The sequence below is a fragment of the Paramisgurnus dabryanus genome, chromosome 20 (genome assembly GCF_030506205.2).
Source record: "Paramisgurnus dabryanus chromosome 20, PD_genome_1.1, whole genome shotgun sequence".
Lineage (NCBI taxonomy): Eukaryota > Metazoa > Chordata > Actinopteri > Cypriniformes > Cobitidae > Paramisgurnus > Paramisgurnus dabryanus.
Genome location: NC_133356.1, coordinates 11,636,383 through 11,650,991, shown reverse-complemented (window position 1 = coordinate 11,650,991; position 14,609 = coordinate 11,636,383). Strand labels below are relative to the sequence as shown.

At 37.6% G+C, this 14,609-nt stretch overlaps 1 protein-coding gene across 6 annotated transcripts in view; it reads left to right on the top strand.

Moving 5' to 3' along the window:
* Nucleotides 1-14,609, top strand: part of macrod2 (mono-ADP ribosylhydrolase 2) — a 690,444-nt gene that overhangs the window by 612,607 nt on the left and 63,228 nt on the right. For all 6 annotated transcript variants that reach the window (XM_065296426.2, XM_065296424.2, XM_065296422.2 and 3 more), the window contains exon 9: nucleotides 5,616-5,697. In XM_065296426.2, the coding sequence (XP_065152498.1) occupies nucleotides 5,616-5,697 (82 nt within the window). The remainder of the gene's footprint in view (nucleotides 1-5,615; nucleotides 5,698-14,609) is intronic.

Genomic DNA, 14,609 nt, shown 5'->3' with positions numbered 1-14,609 from the left:
TGTTCAGTTCGGTTAAGTACACACTATGCAGAGTTTCTGTAAAAGGGTTGTCACTACCTGCATTCTGCGAGAGTTAATTCGGTTGTAGAATGCGGTTGTCAGTCCCATAAATTACTGAACTGTGTGTGTACAGAACAGAATTAAGCATTAAAAGTGTGTATGGAACCACTAAGTGATCAGTTACAGTTATATATATATATGTATATAGTTAAAAAATATTGTTTATGTTACTCTATGTATATGCTTATTTAAAACCCCTCACTTTTCTCAATAGCTGCCTGAGTGAGGCAGAATCTAATGCAATAATCTAAATGAATGCAGAAGAGATTTTGCAGCGGCAAATGATTTGGTTGTGTAACAAATAGGTGGGTCTTAACCACAGGTTTGTTCTGGGAAATAAAATTCATGTAATCAACTGCAAAGGAAAATAAAGAGACTTAGCAAATTGTATTTTTGTTGTTGATTTTACCAATCGGGAACCACTGTGCTAGCACACACATTCTGTTTTTCTGTTGTATTGTCTATGGTACAATGACAAGACCAGAGATTCCTTTGGTGGTGTTGTCCCCATTTAAATTCATAGCTCTTGGTCTTTACAGCTGACTTAAAAGATGTGTCCCATACTCATTAAGAGTGGAAGGGCGTAGAAGAGAGAAAAGTGAATGTGACTGTTCTTTCTCTTTATGGACGTAGCACTCCCCTGGAGACATAGTCTTGCACAAAAATAAAAATGTTACTAGTCTCAAGTCAAGTCTTAACATTTACTCCAAAGGGCAGGCCATAAACTATTAATAGACAGCTGTCTGTCTGCGTACAACTGTGAGAGGGAGATTTTATATCGAATTCTCCTGTGGTTTGCCGGTAAGAGGGAGAAGAGGTGGTCCGGTGTCTCGCCATCCCACTGGGAGTCCGGCTTTATCTACCTTTTCATCCGTTGGCAGCCGAGAAGGGAGAAACCATTTTAAGGCTATCTGGGAATTTTGCAATATTCAGCGGGGCGATTATCTGACTTCTCCCTGGGAGGCACATTTCCTCCACATAGGAGGAGAGAGAGGTGTACCTGCAGCAGAGACGGAGAGAGAGAGAGAGAGAGTCAGATAAGAATCCTTAAAGTTGACAGAGAGGAAGTATCGACTTTCTTGGTTTCAAAGAAGGGTTTGGGCATAATTGAATATTTTTATAAAGGCTCAAGATCTACATGTGATTGGGATAATGTTTCATGGTATTTTATAGTGTGTCTATGGGTTAATGGTAAAAAAATATAGTTCTAAGGGGCTGAATATTTTCAGATAGGGTTGCCCATAATAGAAAATATATTTGAAACATTTGCATTTTGTCTTCAACACAAGGCACCGAACAGCCATAACATTATGACCACCTGCCTAATATTGTGTACGTCCCCCTTTTGCCACCAAAACAGCCCTGACCCATTGAGGCATGGACTCCTCTAGACCTTTCTATCAGAACCAGCATTCACTTTTTCAGCTACAGTAGCTCATCTGTTGGATCGGACCACACGGGCCAGCCTTAGCTCCACACATACATCATTGAGCCTTGGCCCCCCATGACCCTGACACCGGTTCACCGCTTTTCCTTCCTTGGAGCACTTTTGATAGGTACTGACTACTGTAGACCAGGAACACCCCACAAGAGCTATTTGTCCCTTGTCAAAAAAAATTTTTCAGCTGTTTTTCCTTACCCTTGCCCATTTTTACTGTTTCTAACACATCAACACATTTGTTTGTCCTCAAAGTTGATGCAGGAAAAATGGGAAGCGTAAGAATATGAGCGACTTTGACAAGGGCCAAATTATGATGGCTAGATGACTGGGTCAGAGCATCTACAAAACTACAGCTCTTGTGGGGTGTCAAGGCTGTTTTGGTGACCTACACAATATTAGGCAGGTGGTCACAATGTTATTGTTGATCAGTGTATGTATAAATATGGACTGCAGCTTTATTTCTTATAAAGTATCATTCATACCTTAAATATTAAAGTCGTTCAGTTGTTGAATGAAGTATTTGAACATGGATTGTCTTAAAACATATTTAAAACAGACTGTAAAAAAAAGATGGACGACGTGACGTCGCTTCCTTCCAATGTAATGGATTGAAGCCAAAAATGTCCAGCAATGAGCGCTGCCATGTTATGTAAAAATGTCAGTTTGGAGCCAGGGCATGCGCAGAAGGAATCGTCTGTGGAGCAAGAGGCGGAGCAGCGGTATCAAAACTCCGCCCAAACGCTCGCGCGCCCAATTCAACCACGCCAATCATAACGACACGCCCCATTTCTATAGCATCAAACTTATCACAAAAATGAACGATTGAACATATATCAACGGGATAACAACTACCTTAAACGACCAAACCCTCTTTGGGAAAATTTTATTGAAGTGTAAATAATTGTATCATTTAGAGCCGGGGTCTGTTTGTTTGCATGGCGAGGGCGGGGTTTATGACTTCTTCTGCGGCCAGAAGGCGATCAAAGAGCCAGCGGCTTCACTTTTATATATGATACAGTCTTGTTCAAAATAATAGCAGTACAATGTGACTAACCAGAATAATCAAGGTTTTTAGTATATTTTTTATTGCTACGTGGCAAACAAGTTACCAGTAGGTTCAGTAGATTCTCAGAAAACAAACAAGACCCAGCATTCATGATATGCACGCTCTTAAGGCTGTGCAATTGGGCAATTAGTTGAAAGGGGTGTGTTCAAAAAAATAGCAGTGTCTACCTTTGACTGTACAAACTCAAAACTATTTTGTACAAACATTTTTTTTCTGGGATTTAGCAATCCTGTGGATCACTAAACTAATATTTAGTTGTATGACCACAGTTTTTTAAAACTGCTTGACATCTGTGTGGCATGGAGTCAACCAACTTGAGGCACCTCTCAGCTGTTATTCCACTCCATGATTCTTTAAAAATTCATTCACATTTCTTGGTTTTGCTTCAGAAACAGCATTTTTGATATCACCCCACAAGTTCTCAATTGGATTAAGGTCTGGAGATTGGGCTGGCCACTCCATAACATTAATTTTGTTGGTTTGGAACCAAGACTTTGCCCGTTTACTAGTGTGTTTTGGGTCATTGTCTTGTTGAAACAACCATTTCAAGGGCATGTCCTCTTCAGCATAGGGCAACATGACCTCTTCAAGTATTTTAACATATGCAAACTGATCCATGATCCCAGGTATGCGATAAATAGGCCCAACACCATAGTAGGAGAAACATGCCCATATCATGCTCCATGCTTCACTGTCTTCACTGTGTACTGTGGCTTGAATTCAGAGTTTGGGGGTCGTCTCACAAACTGCCTGTGGGCCCTTGGACCCAAAAAGAACAATTTTACTCTCATCAGTCCACAAAATGTTCCTCCATTTCTCTTTAGGCCAGTTGATGTGTTCTTTGGCAAATTGTAACCTCTTCTGCACATGCCTTTTTTTTAACAGAGGGACTTTGCGGGGGATTCTTGAAAATAGATTAGCTTCACACAGACGTCTTCTAACTGTCACAGTACTTACAGATAACTCCAGACTGTCTTTGATCAACCTGGAGGTGATCATTGGCTGAGCCTTTGCCTTTCTGGTTATTCTTCTATCCATTTTGATGGTTGTCTTCCGTTTTCTTCCACGTCTCTCTGGTTTTGCTCTCCATTTTAAGGCATTGGAGATCATTTTAGCTAAACAGCCTATCATTTTTTGCACCTCTTTATAGATTTTCCCCTCTCCAATCAACTTTTTAATCAAAGTACGCTGTTCTTCTGAACAATGTCTTGAATGACCCATTTTCCTCAGCTTTCAAATGCATGTTCAACAAGTGTTGGCTTCATCCTTAAATAGGGGCCACCTGATTCACACCTGTTTCTTCACAAAATTGATGACCTCAGTTATTGAATGCCACACTGCTATTTTTTTGAACACACCCCTTTCAACTAATTCAACTACTTGCCCAATTGCACAGCCTTAAGAGCGTGCATATCATGAATGCTGGGTCTCATTTGTTTTCTGAGAATCTACTGAACCTACTGGTAACTTGTTTGCCACGTAGCAATAAAAAAATATACTAAAAACCTTGATTATTCTGGTTAGTTACATTGTACTGCTATTATTTTGAACAAGACTGTATATGAGGCACACCCGATTTAAAACACCACATAGACATATAAACAACAGTAAAATAAGTATTTTGATCACAGGGGGACTTTAAGCACTATATCTGCTCTCAGAAAAAATTGATAAAACTGGGCCAGTACCCTTTAACTCTTTCGCTGTCATTGACAAGTTATCTTGTCAATTATGAGTTAATATTTATGTTTGATAATTGTTCTGAGTCTGATCTCTAATATAAATCCCTTTAAAAAACTAAATTTTTTAAGCTTTTTGCTCAAAATTTTTTATTTTTGAAGAGAAATATCCATATTTCAGTGGTTAAATTTAAGTGAAAAAGTAAATAAGTTTTTTCCCTGTTTTGTTTGTTTGCTTATTGTTTGTTTGAAAGCAGAGGATCTGTTATTTCATTTAATATATTTGTATGTTCATATATTTATAGAAGAAAATGTTTCCTCCAAAGAACATTGTGAAACTTTTGTGAAAAAAAAAATGCTGACGGGCAACTTTTTTAAAAAAGGTTGGCGGCGAATGAGTTAAAAAGGTCCCAATATGCACCTGTGAGGAAAATCTTAGATTATTTTCTTATAATTTTTTATTTAGGAAATATAATTGATTAAATGTTCTTGTATGCATGTTTATGCAAATTAGAGGAAATGTTTCAGTTTTGGGAAAACATCATTGGTTCATACAATGTTCTTGTTCTCATGATATCTTTGTTTTGAGAACGTGGAAAGAATCAAAAAAGGGTTGTTGTAGTATAGATCCCTGTTGTATTTATGTAATCGCAGATCTTTAGCAGGATGCCTGGTCTGGGTGGTCCGGAATGGAGAAAGATAGAAGTGAATTAGGGATCCGGTCTCAGCAGTGATAAGGGAGTGCTGCGAGGTTTTATGTTTTTCTGTTTCAGTTTTAATCTTGATTTTCTGCTCTCTGGTTAAATTACTTTTGGTCAGCTGCGGTCTAAGACGACTAGGTGTTTGAGCTTGATATAAAGTATTCAACTAAATAAGACGATGACTGATTTATTATAAATGTGTTTAGAGTTTTGGAGCATGGATGGAGTATACACATTGCCTTCTACATTTCCATCAACATGGATGAATGAAATTAATGTTAAGTCAGCTTCAATTTTAATAGTCTTTTTCTTAACTCGTTCATCAGTCTATTGGGAGTTTCTGTTTTTCTTTATTTCAAAGTTCCATTTTGTATTTGCATGATGGCTTGATGTAGTTCACTGCATTTAAACAAGCTCAAAATGAAGTTGTGTCATAACATGACAACAGTAGTAAGGTAATAACACTTGACTTGTACTCCATTACAAATAGACATACAGTATATGAAATGTGAAATTATATGCCAAAGTGCCTTAAAGTCTTAAATTCGTCCCATGAGCTCATATTTGGCATTATGAGCTCAGATATCTTCCTAGTGTTTCCCTTATCTATTGTATGTGTTTACGCAGAAATCCATCATCGTAAATTTCTGTTTGCTTTCTTTTTGCAGATCGACCGTGTCATATTCTGCGTCTTTCTGGAGACAGATTATGAGATTTACAAGAGGAAGATGTCAGAATTCTTCTCCCCAGGTACTGTATCTTTTTATTTGAACCTAACTGCATTTTATCTGTTGGTTTCCATTCGGTTCAAAGCTTTTACCTCAAGTATCAAGAGGAATTCAGTGTCAGGACTCTGACTGGTATTAAGCCTTAAAGAATTTGTAACATATTTTAAAGGAGAACCAAGAGAAATGAGAGAATAAAGCATAATGAAGACCTTTTCCAATAGGGTTATCTCAACAAGAAATGTATACATGTAGGGTGTATACAAAGCACAAGACTGTTTACACTATATGGGAAAATCAACCAATTAATTGCTTTAAGTTGTCTCACTGTATATATATATTTTCAAAGAAGTATTAAAACCTTAAAAACCGGCACACATCATCTTTAAAGCATCCATGATTCACACAAAATGTCAGTCTGTGGGAAAGAAAATAACTACTGTAAGGAAAAATGTACGCATTGGATTGTGTGTTTGCTGTCTGCATCTCACGCCTCATTGCGTTTGCGCCTCACTTTGTAACCAACCATCTCTGAGTGGTTTTTGGTGTCATTTTCTAACTAAGCTTTTAGGCCACTAGAACATCTGACGTTTTTGTGCAGTCTGGGAAGCCCTGCAAATACTCATGAGTTTTTCAGGTGTGGACCGATAGCTCCTCACTAAAGCAGAAACTTTGTGGCCTGGAGGTCCACATGTATAGGGATTTTCCTTCTGTCATCACCCTGAGCGTTCTTGAGCTTTTCAAAGATATCAACTGCAAAGCCCAGATGTTGGAGACACGCAGGACGGCACCTCGTCGATGTCATTCTGCTTCACACGTCTGCTTGTCTGGTTTCGCTTGGATCGTGTGGTCTCCAGTGCCGGTGTGGTTTATGTAAAGATGAACTGTTGTGTGATGTGACTTTAGAAGTCTGATCTCTGGTCTTTCTCTCTTGTTGCGTTACCCTTTGGCCTCGCGTCAGTGTCAATATCTCTGTTTTTCTTTCACCCAATCTTTCACATTGCCTATGTTTTCCTTTTCTTCCTCAGTTTTTTTCTTATAAGACGTGGCACTTGCTGGTTCCATGGGAACTTGACTATTGTGCACCCATGTAGCATTTCTGTCTCTTGAAAGGCCATGTCTCTCTCAGGAAGCTTCTTTTCAATTGCACTCTCATCTCCCTGAGCGCAAAACAAACAAATGATGTGAGTGCAGGCCGCATGTAGCCCCGTGGACCTTCCCAAGTGTCCTGCTGTCTTGCTCTGCTTGAAGCTCATGGCACCTCTGTGACAAGACCCTCTGGAGGTTTCCAAATGAGCTGCTTGCCTGCGGGATCATCATTTGTATGGACACACACACATACTTGCGGAGGAACCGTAAGAACACAGTACCAGGAGAATAATATGATCCACCATTACCTTTTCTGTCTTTCTCATATAAGCACCAGGTCTTCCCGACCAGGAGGAATACAGAGTGTCAAGCAATTCATTTTCTCCTACTTGGCTGAATGTTTTGTTTTTGTCATGTTTTGTCATATACACACACACACACCGAACCCTCTCTACTTCAGGTCTCGCTGAAAGATAGGACTCACCAGAGTATTGTAATTATATCAGCCAGTCCTTGTTCCCCAGGAGCGTCTCTTTGTAATAGTGTTTAGAAATAAGATGGCAGAGCGCTACACGTAGAAGAAGACTAAGCAAAATTTCACTACTGCATTTTCACAATTGGTAATAAACAAACTAATAAAAAACATGAATTTACTTTGTATGTTATAAAGTTAAAGTGACCATTTACCTTACTTTGTAGCCTTGTAATTTGAGTCAAGTAGTTTTTGATAACACTTTATTTAAAGGGGTGTTCTTAAGAAAGACATGAACATGGAGATTTTATGCACATTTATGACAACTGTCATTAAGTGTAATTTGTTCCATTATGTCATTTTTTATTCAAAGATGACATTGTTTGAAATGTCTTTATGACAACTTGACATAAACCAATACATCATAACTTGTCATAAATCTGTGATAAACATGAAATAGCAGAATAATTATTCAACTTAAGAAACTACCTAGCTTCATGGTTTAACATTACATTAAACTGTTATGTAAAATTGTTAATACTATGTCAATTTGAAATACCTTGACAAAATGCAACAAACATGTCAAAAGATTTCACAATACATATAAAATTGACAACTAACAGAACTTGATCTTCTTTACACAGAGGGTTCTGACATTTTCTGACATAGAAGAAAAAAACAGCAAAACATTTTATTAGTGTAATGTAATTAACAGTTTTTTTTAGCGATATGGACCCAAAGCTGGCATTGCTTAACCCATTATTGTACTGTTTTAATTTAATTTTAGGTAAATCGGTCTTTAAATGCAATAAAATATAATTGTATACATTTTAATAATTATTATTATTATCGGATGATTAAGTAAGGGATAATGTAGAGGCAGCAAGGTAGTTATCGGGAAATAAGCCCCGACAGTGTGATCAGGACCCGACGCGAAGCGTCAGCTACTTGCCACATAAGAAAAAAAACTGGACATGAATATGAATTTGAAACATTTTATTGGCATATTTGTTTTAAATAAACATTTTTATCCTTCCGTGAAACTTTGCACAGATGCATAAAATGATCGTAATACCTTATTAAGATCGTCTGCTTCATACTTGTCTGTCTCCATTTTTTCTCTTTTAGCCAGTCTTTGAGAAGTTTTAATGCCCATTCTGTATTTTTTTGTGTGTTGGCTTCGTAGCTGTCATGCTCTATTTTGTCAAGTTCAGTCTCAGTAAGCTCTCTGTGTCTTGTCGTTGTTCGTTCTTCTATCCACTGTTTAAATGTTTTGTTTTTTCCGTACATGTTAAAATTAATGTCAAAATGTTGTGGTTGTCCAGTGTTTGTCACAAGATGGCGCCAAACAGTAATCTTTATTGGCGCGGAGCGATTTAAATCGTACAAGTAGTACCGGCTATGCGTTATTACTTTGGAGCGGTTATTATTTGAAAAGAACGAACCTGCAAATGTCTCAACTGACCAATCAGAATCAAGCATTCCAGAGAGCCGTGTAATAATTTTATTTATTTACCACATTAAGGAAACTTAAAAAAAAAACATTATGAACTGAAAAATATTCATGACACTGTTATAAAACTATTTGACAGAGTATTAACAATTAATGACATTTTAATGACAAATTATATTTGTACCAATGTAGTTGAGGTCAAGAAAAATATTAATGACGCTGTTATAAAACTATATGACAGAGTATTAACACCTAATGACATTTTAATGATAAATTCAATTCGTATCACTGGTAAAGTGGTCAGTTATGTTGTCTTAGTAATGTCAAGTTGTCATGACAAGTTATGATGTATTGGTTTATGTCAAACAATGCCATCTTTGCATTAAAAATGACATAATTGAACGAATGACACTTAATGACAGTTGTCATAAACGTGCATAAAATCTCCTTAATGTTCATGACACAGGCCATGTCATTATTATGAAGGTGTCATGTCAGTCTTATGAACACCCTTTCAAGTAAAGTGTTACCTTGTTTTTTTATACTTTTATATATAAATGGCTTTATGTGATGAGTGGTGCGTGGGTATAACCAAAAAACAATGGCAGCCTACATGACTTTATATGTGCTGCTAAAGATACAAAGTTTACACATTTTGCCTCTTTATATTCCAGGGTCACTTGTAGTATAAACCTACCTCATTGTTCATCTAAACCAGGGGAGGGCGAAGTTTTCTGACTCGAGGGCCACGTCAGGTTTTGAAATAAAGGCGAAGGGCCGCATACTATGAGCGAAAAATGTAGATTTATTTATTCCAAATCAAAACTCAGTTACTACTATACACTTTCATCTACACCCTACTTTAATGAACACTTTTCACTTCTTTCACATAAAAAAAATATATTCATTTAATTATTTATATAATAATGTAATTATTACATATCACCATAATGTTAAAAAACAGAGGAAAGCTGTTTTTGGTCTTTAAAAGTGGTAATACTTTTCGCCTTCAGTCGGATGTTGGTGAAATATTTTGCTGTCCATTCTGTTTTAAATATGAAACATTCAGTGCTTATTTTTCTTTTTTGTTTCCGCTCTGGGGCGCTTATTTTCCGTTCAAGTTTTTCAGCGCTAGTAATTTATATTTTGGACGTTGATGGTATTGCATCATTCTGGATCAAAATCCTACACTTTTTAATATAATTATACAGTAAACTGCTTTGCGGGCCGGATGAAAGTGTGAAAGTGAAAGGATGAAAGTGAATACATTTGTCCCGCGGGCCCTAGTTTGGCCACCCCTGGTCTAACAAAACAAAACAAAACTGCTCGATGCTTTTGCCATCTTGATTGATTTTTTGTATTTATTGCTCTGTAGAAGAATGCATATGTGTGCGTATAGTGTATCTTTACAAAGTAGCATCTGACACGCATACTTTTGAGTTTTCACAGATTCGTGTAAATGCTATCTCTTTGACAGCATCGCTGTCTGCATGGACGTAAAAGAAATATTTTTTCATTTTTCACTCTATTGTTGTCGTATAAAAGTCTAAGAGAACAGTGCATTTATCTCTTTTTTTAAAAAATCTGGACTTAAACCAGTCATCGCCCTAGAGACAGGAGAAGTAGAGTTCAGGTTACTAGTTTGAAGTCAGATGTGATATTATTATTAAAATTCAGATCAGAGAAGCGGACACAAGCACTGATTAATAAACGGAGAGAGTGGTCAGAGGTCACCGATGCAGAGACAGGGTCACATGCACTAATTGCAACCCTTCTGCGATTACCATGTTTCATCTGGATCTGGAGACAGGTTCATTTTTTCCTGGAAATGTTACTTTTCCTCATTTAAATGGCTCTTAAATGTAATTAAAGTAGTTGTTCCTCTCCGGGTCTTACTTGATTTTTAAATACCCTTGTTCCGTGATGATATTTGTCTTTAATGTGAGAATCATTATGAGTTCCATAAAGAGTTATTATAGTCTAGTTGTCTTTCTCACCCTTAAACAAGCAAAATCGTTTTGTGTTTCCTTGGAAAGCTCATTAGCATGTTTCTCTGTTTATTACATATTGATCGACACAGGAGGAGAGAGAACATTCCAGAAGAGTGAAATTATCATGAGGATGGTATATAGGGGCGAGTCGTTGTGAAGTGAGATTTAAAGTGCTCTTTAGATTGAGAGAGAGAGAGAGAGACAATAGAACTGAATTAGCTCTGCTGGTGTCCCTGATAGCGCCGATTGTAAAATGTGCGAAAATAACAAGGGCCTGACAGCTCGATCCCAACACCTCATCATCATCATCATCGCCATGGGAACCAGCGTGCCAAGAGCTGTGGAAGAGACGTGTTTAAACTGAGCTTTAAAGCCGCACTCGCATCTCGCGGTGTGGCTATTCTCTGGCACGCTGCATACATTTTCTCTCCCTCTCTCACCCACTCACTCATGTATTCACACAAACCCTCAACTGTTTTTGCATCTGTGCAACCGGGGAAAAATGTTATTGTGCTGGTTGCTAAACAAGAGACAGGGTATTGTACTGTCACTTAGCAAAACAATTTAGTCAAATATTCTCGTGACAACTTTTGTGTGTGTGTGATATGTGCATACATGTGTGTATTCTTGTCATTTCCGCACATGACACTTTATAAGTGTGTGACAAATAGCGAATAGAAAGCAATGTTGTATTTGCATATGGGAAATTGTCTCATCAGTGTGTGCCTCCCAACCAGCTGTCAGTTTTACTGAAGAAGCGACTAAAGGAATGAGAAAATATTCCCAGGTGACAGCAAATATCGGATTTTGAAAACTGTGCTGTGTCTTATAAATCCTTGCTGGAATTTCTACCTCTCTAATATTGTAGTTCTCGAATGTGAAGAGTTTCCACTTTTAGTGTGGGGTTTACATAAGTACTTATAATTGGAGTAATATATGGGACATGGTCTGAAATCAGTCCTAAATTCTGTTTGAAAATGATGAGATCAACACGGTTCATTATGAAGTTTTGAAAAGCAAGCTAGAATATAAAAAGATGATATAACATAAATACATTTAAAAAAACATAAATGTAAAAATTTAAGTTTTAATTATTTATTTATTTATTTATTTATTTATTTGTTTGTTATTTAAGAACTGCATATCCTGCAACCTAGAGCAGTATTGCTGTTTAACATTTGCATCGTTTAGCATGTATACAAAGACCTGGTCAGAGCAAGATCTTGTCCTTCTTCTCTGGAATCACAAAACACTTCAAAACTAAAGATGCAGGATGTGGTCCACAAAGAGCATCCATCACAAACGATTTCTGTGAGTTTTTTGTGTCACATAGACTGGCACATCGAGTCTGTTATGAACAAAACTAGTTATATTTTCTGCCTTTACTGTTGATGATGGTCTTCTGCACTTTTCTCCACCCCATGGGCTCAGGTGTAATGAGGAATATCCCCATCGTCGTTCTGTTTTAATACTTTGAATTTCATACGTTTCCATCCTCCTTTTAATCACATCTTTTAGTCAAGTTGGTCTTTCTACTTTGAGGTTTCTTTCCTCGCTGTGTTATCTGACCACACCAGCTTCTTTGTTCGGTTTCCATCTTTACGATCTAAGAAAAGCAAAGCTTGCTTCATGGAGTTTCCCTATCTTGGTTCTTTTAGTGGTGAAACATGATCTAATTTCTCGTAACTCTTTCGCCGCCATTGACGAGATATCTCGTCAATCAAGAGAAAACGCTTCCCTGCCAATGACAAGATTTTCCGTCTTTCCGCAATACCGCTATTATCCACCAGGTGGCACCCTTCCGCAACTTTTTAAACCCGGAAGTATTGCCCTATGGCAAGCGGCTGCATGTCCGTGTCTGTTTTAAAGATCGCTCTGAATGGGATCTCTACGAAAAGTCCGTCACAAAAATGGAATTATCTCTGCTTTTTGCTCAAAATGTGGTGTTTTTGCAGAAACCTACCCATATTCAAAAGCTGATTACAAAAGAACCCCTGAAGTTAGGATGAAACAGTTTTTTTTTTTTTTTTTTTGAAAGCAGAGGGTTTGTTCTTTCATTTGGTATATTTAATGTTTATATTTTTAAAGAAGAACATTTTCTGGAAGGCATTATACTTTGGTGAAAATCATGAAAAACGCTGGCACTGGCTGGCAACTTTTTAAAAAAACGCTGGCGGTGAAAGAGTTAAAGTCCATTAAACAGACAGTTATACATAAAGGCATTAATAGAAATATGCACAATGCAATTTATAGAACATTATTGCACCTTAAAAAAACGTTGCACTTATTTTTTTTATTTAATCACCTTGAATTTACAAATAATTTCAACTGTCTTAGTGAGCAGTTGCTATAAATTATAAAAATAAAGTTGAAATAACTTTAATTCACTTTATTTTTATAATTTATAGCAACTCCTCACCAGTCAAGAAAGTTGAAATGAATGTAAATTCAAGTTAATTAAAGTTTTAAGCGCATCAAGGAATTTCTTTTACAGTGTGGGAACACCACAAGCCCTGCATTAAAATTTTCCGCTCCAATCTCCTTCGTGCACTTTTAGGGCCACTTTCTAGAATGCCCGATCACTCCTGACAACTCAAAGCGGTTCCTCCGCCCCCTTTTTCCACCGCAGACAGACTCACAGACAAACTTCTGCTTAGAAGAGAAATCTCTTTGAAGTCCCATCAGTTTCTGAGACACTGCAGCCGCCCTGTCAACACCGCTTAACGGTGATGCCATCCACAGAATCCTGCTGTTATCTTCCCTTAAGAGCCACGATGCCCGAAGGAACAGTCTCGGGTCCATTATGTGGGAGTTAGCAGGTTCATGCCTGCGAGGGGTTATAGAGAATATCTCGCATTTATGTAAGCGAGTTCAGTGCACATCACTGTCTGCGGCCCAGTCATTTTGAGTCAGTTAAGGGATAACACTCGACTTCTGTTGCTGAAAAATACAGCGGTCAGATAATGAATCAAGTGTGTGAAATGGTGTGGCATCACTCATTGTTTTATTAAGATACAGGATAATGGTGTTTTAAGAAGCAAATATTGTTATTAACTGTTTCCCATTTAAGAGTTATTTCATCAATTAAGAAAAAACGCTTCCCTGCCAATGATGAGTTTTTACGGCAATCTATATTTCCGCTATTATCCCCTAGGTGACACTCTTACCCAACTTACAAAACACTGAAGCATACACCGATTCAAAAACAGTAAAAACTGTGTATGTTTTGATCATCTCCTTGAATCTGATCTCTAAAGGGTTGTTTACATACACACGCTCGTTTTTTCCAGGCGCGTCCGCACTTCATCGAGTTAAAAAACGTCTCAACTTTTCAGAATGCCGCAAGCACACCGCAGATTATGTGACAAGAATCTATGCGCCTTGCATGTGAATGGCCCCTAACAAAAGTCCTTTACAAAAATGCAATTATCTCAGCTTTTTGCTCATAATTTTATATTTTTTAAGAAACCTAACCTACCCATATTTAAGAGGTGATAAAAAGAGAGCAAATTAAGGTAAGATGAAACGTTTTGTTTCTTTAAAAGTACAGATGTGGCCTTTAAAAACGCGCGTTTTCTCCCGCGGCATTCGCCAAATCGTCTCGCGGAGTCACGCAGAATTCTGCAAGTGTTTTCGGGGGGGCTACTTTCCCTTTTCCCTTAATGTGTTTCGCTTCACAGAAAATCCACCAGGTGGCGCATAAAAAACTACATTTTTATATGCGTTGTCATTGCGGTTGTTTCCAGAAGTTAATAAGGGCATTGCTGAATATTTAACATTTCTATTAAAACAGCAAAGTGACGTCAACCAATTCTTGCCAGCATAACAGCGCATACATATATTAAGATGACTGTACGTGCAATGGGCATTTATACTAAGTGCAACAAAGAATTTAGTGTGAGCCTAATACACTTAACCCTTGTGTGGTGTTC